The sequence below is a fragment of the Bactrocera latifrons genome, unplaced genomic scaffold (assembly GCF_001853355.1).
Source record: "Bactrocera latifrons isolate USDA-ARS-PBARC rearing strain unplaced genomic scaffold, ASM185335v1 scaffold_820, whole genome shotgun sequence".
Taxonomy (NCBI): Eukaryota; Metazoa; Arthropoda; class Insecta; order Diptera; family Tephritidae; genus Bactrocera; species Bactrocera latifrons.
The window spans coordinates 84,017-87,387 of NW_017537513.1; the positions used below are offsets into that span (position 1 = coordinate 84,017).

At 43.5% G+C, this 3,371-nt stretch overlaps 1 protein-coding gene across 1 annotated transcript; it reads left to right on the forward strand.

Annotated features, from left to right (window-relative positions):
• Window positions 1-451: 451 nt before the first annotated feature.
• On the forward strand, window positions 452-3,195 carry LOC108977019 (the record flags this gene model as incomplete). Its single annotated transcript, XM_018946511.1, has 2 exons — window positions 452-608; window positions 914-3,195. Coding segments are annotated over exons 1-2 (2,439 nt in total), but the record flags the coding sequence as incomplete, so codon positions are not given.
• Between the last annotated feature and the right edge of the window lie 176 nt (window positions 3,196-3,371).

A 3,371-nucleotide genomic window follows, 5' to 3' on the forward strand; every position in this document is an offset into this window, starting at 1 on the left:
ACTTAGGTCGCATGGTATTTTTACCGTCTTCATTTGTAAATAGCACACGCTACTTACACGAATATACTCAGGAGGCGTTTGTTTATGTGCGTACACATGGTCGCCCTGACTTATTCGTCACTTTTACTTGCAACCCAGCCAGGCCCGAAATAGTTGATGCCGGGGCAAAGCGCAATACATAGACAAGATGTAGTCGCAAGAGTTTTTAGACTAATGCATGTGATTAATAAAGACCGAGTGTTCGAAGAAGCGCGCTGTTTTATGTACTCTGTCGAATGGCAGAAACGTGGACTGCCATATGTCCATATATTATTGTGGTTAAAAGATACCCACAGATCGTAGAAGAGCGCCAGCAGACGGACGTCGAACAGCAACCGTRAAGCTCCGAAATGATAGCGACGTTACGGTTGATAATAGTTGGGAACTCCCCTATTCACCAATTGTATCAAAAATGTTTAACGCCCACATAAATGTTGAGGCATGCAGTTCAGTACGCGCCATCAAATATATCTKCAAATATATAAGCAAGGGTAGTGATCAAGCTATTTTCAATTTTACAAGTACTGATCTTGCGAATCCCGCAGATGAGGTACAAACTTATCAATCTGGTCGGTGGTCGGTATGCCAGCAGCAACGAAGCCGTGTGGCGTCTGTTACGATTTCCGTTGCACGAAAGGCACCCCACCGTGATACATTCCAGCGTGCGAAGGAAACGTTACAATAAATTACCCCGAGACAACAGCTCCAACTTCTTTTTCCACGCCATCATTCTTGCCAAGGTTGTCGTTGCCTACTTTTAGCGGGAATTACGCAGAATAGAAAAACTTTATTGCATCTTTTACTCAACTTGTCGCTCGGGAACCTAGGCTGTCAAATATAGAACGTTTCAATTGTTTGTGGTCGTGTCTTAAAGGTTCAGCCCTGGAAACCGTWAGAGCCTTCCAGGTCACCAGCGAAAACTACCCGAAAGCTTTAGACAGACTCAGGGAACGCTTCGATAATCCCACTSTGATTTTTTTGGAAGGADTTGCCTCCYTATTCACGCTGCAAACAGCCGATAAATCAAATTATCAACAGTTGCGTAGTTTGATTGATAAGGCATCAGCTATATTCAGTTCGTTAGAATCATTGGGCACGAGCTCCAATATCGYACAAGCAATGCTGATTTACATTGTTATTGGAAAATGTGATCAGCAAACTCGCAACAAATGGAATGAATCGCTAGACTACAAATCGCTTCCAACTTGGATACAATGCACCCAAGTTTTAGAACGCCATTGTCAGTTTTTGCATTCATCCGACTCYTCGTCACTCCATAAGTTCGAGTCCACCAAACCAATTCGGATTACTWCCCGTGGACAAAACTCATCATTCGCCATCACTAAGCCTTCTTGTGTCCTTTGCTCCAGCGATAAACACAAAATGATTGGCTGTTCTCAATTCAAGGACATGAACACGAATCAACGCTATGTTGCCGCCAAGAAATACTACCTCTTTATCAATTGTCTGAGCAATGGTCACAGAGTAGCTCAATGTGCGTCAAAGCATCGCTGCCGCTCCTGTAACAGAACGCATCATATGCTTTTGCATCATAACAACGCGACTCTGCCTACACTTGCAAGTCCAACATCTCTTCCTGTTTCACAATCGTTGCAACCATCATCATCATATTCAACCAAACCTCATACATACAACCAACTAGTAGCCACGCATTCGCATATGGAGAYATCGGATCACGGRCAGGTCATTTTAGCAACAGCTTTAGTTCTAGTTAAAGATTCCATGGGTACGTACAAGCTTGGAAGAGCTCTTCTCGACTCATGTTCTCAAGTGAATATCATGACCAATGAGTTCGCACAAAGGCTTCACCTTCGTCGAGAAAAGTATCACATTGGCATTCGCAGCATAGGTGATTCAGTTACCAATCTTATAGCTCGAATCACCACAACAATTAAGTCACGTACATCAGCATTTCAACTTTCGCTCCAGTTTGGCATGACACCCCAGATTGCAGACCAACCTGACGCTGAAATTGACACAATAAACTGGAACTTGCCAGCTAATASAACTTTGGCTGACGAAACCTTCTTCAAACCTCGACGCATCGATCTGTTGCTTGGAACAGAGGCATTTTTTGAAGCWCTCGCTGTTGGTCAAATAAGGCTTGGCCCGAATWTACCTACATTGCAAAAAACATTATTTGGATGGGTAGTTTCTGGAAGATACCAATCGAAGCACTATACGCCTTCAAAGTCATATCTGCTATTTCGCGAAGACTCTATCGACGCAAACATGCAACGCCTTTGGGAGCTCGAAACTGTCGAYAGGAAACCCAACCCTATTTCACCTGATCATCGCATTTGTGAACGTCATTTTATAGCCACAACACATCAAGATACAACTGGACGCATAATTGTGAGGCTGCCATTTAAAGACAATCCAGCTGCACTTGGAGCCTCATTCGACATCGCTCGTCGCCGATTCCTGGCAATCGAACGCCGTCTGTCGCATTCGCCAGACACTTATTCCCAGTACGTCTCGTTTATGGAAGAATACGAACGTCTTGGTCACATGTCTGTAGTAAAGGCGCCGAAATTAGATGAACCACACTATTATATACCACATCACTGCGTAATGAAACCTACAAGCGCATCAACAAAGTTACGAGTAGTGTTCGACGCCTCTTGTCAAACTACAACACAAACATCGCTAAATGACTTACTTTTAGTTGGACCAACCATCCAAACAGAGCTGTACATGTTGCTACTGCGCTTCCGTTTGTATCGTTACGATATCACCGCAGATGTCACTAAAATGTACAGGCAAGTATCTTTGAATAAAAATGATCGTAAATTTCATTACATTCTTTGRCGAGCTTCCGCAGACGCAGATCTTCTCACATACCAGCTCAACACTGTGACATATGGTACCGCCTCAGCTCCATATCTAGCAGTGCGAAGTCTTCACTCTTTAGCAGAAAAGCACATGGCAGAATTTTCAATTGGTGTGAATGATTTTCTATGTGGTGCGGATGACACAGATGCCTTACACACATTAAAGGAAGAAGTTACTGAGATACTTCAACGCGGACAGTTTCCTCTATCCAAGTGSCATTCCAATCACCCAGATTTCATCGAAGGCCAAGCTATGAAAGAGCTAAGCATTACCGACGATTTTACATCAAATGCACTTGGGGTAACTTGGAATCAACTCAACGATATGTTGTTGTTTTCATTCACACCAAAGCAAGTTCACAAGTCTGTYACAAAGCGCACAATACTGTCTATCGCTTCATCGCTTTTTGATCCACTTGGAATGCTCTCACCACTCGTGATAACCTCCAAAATAATCATGCAGGAATTGTGGCTGCT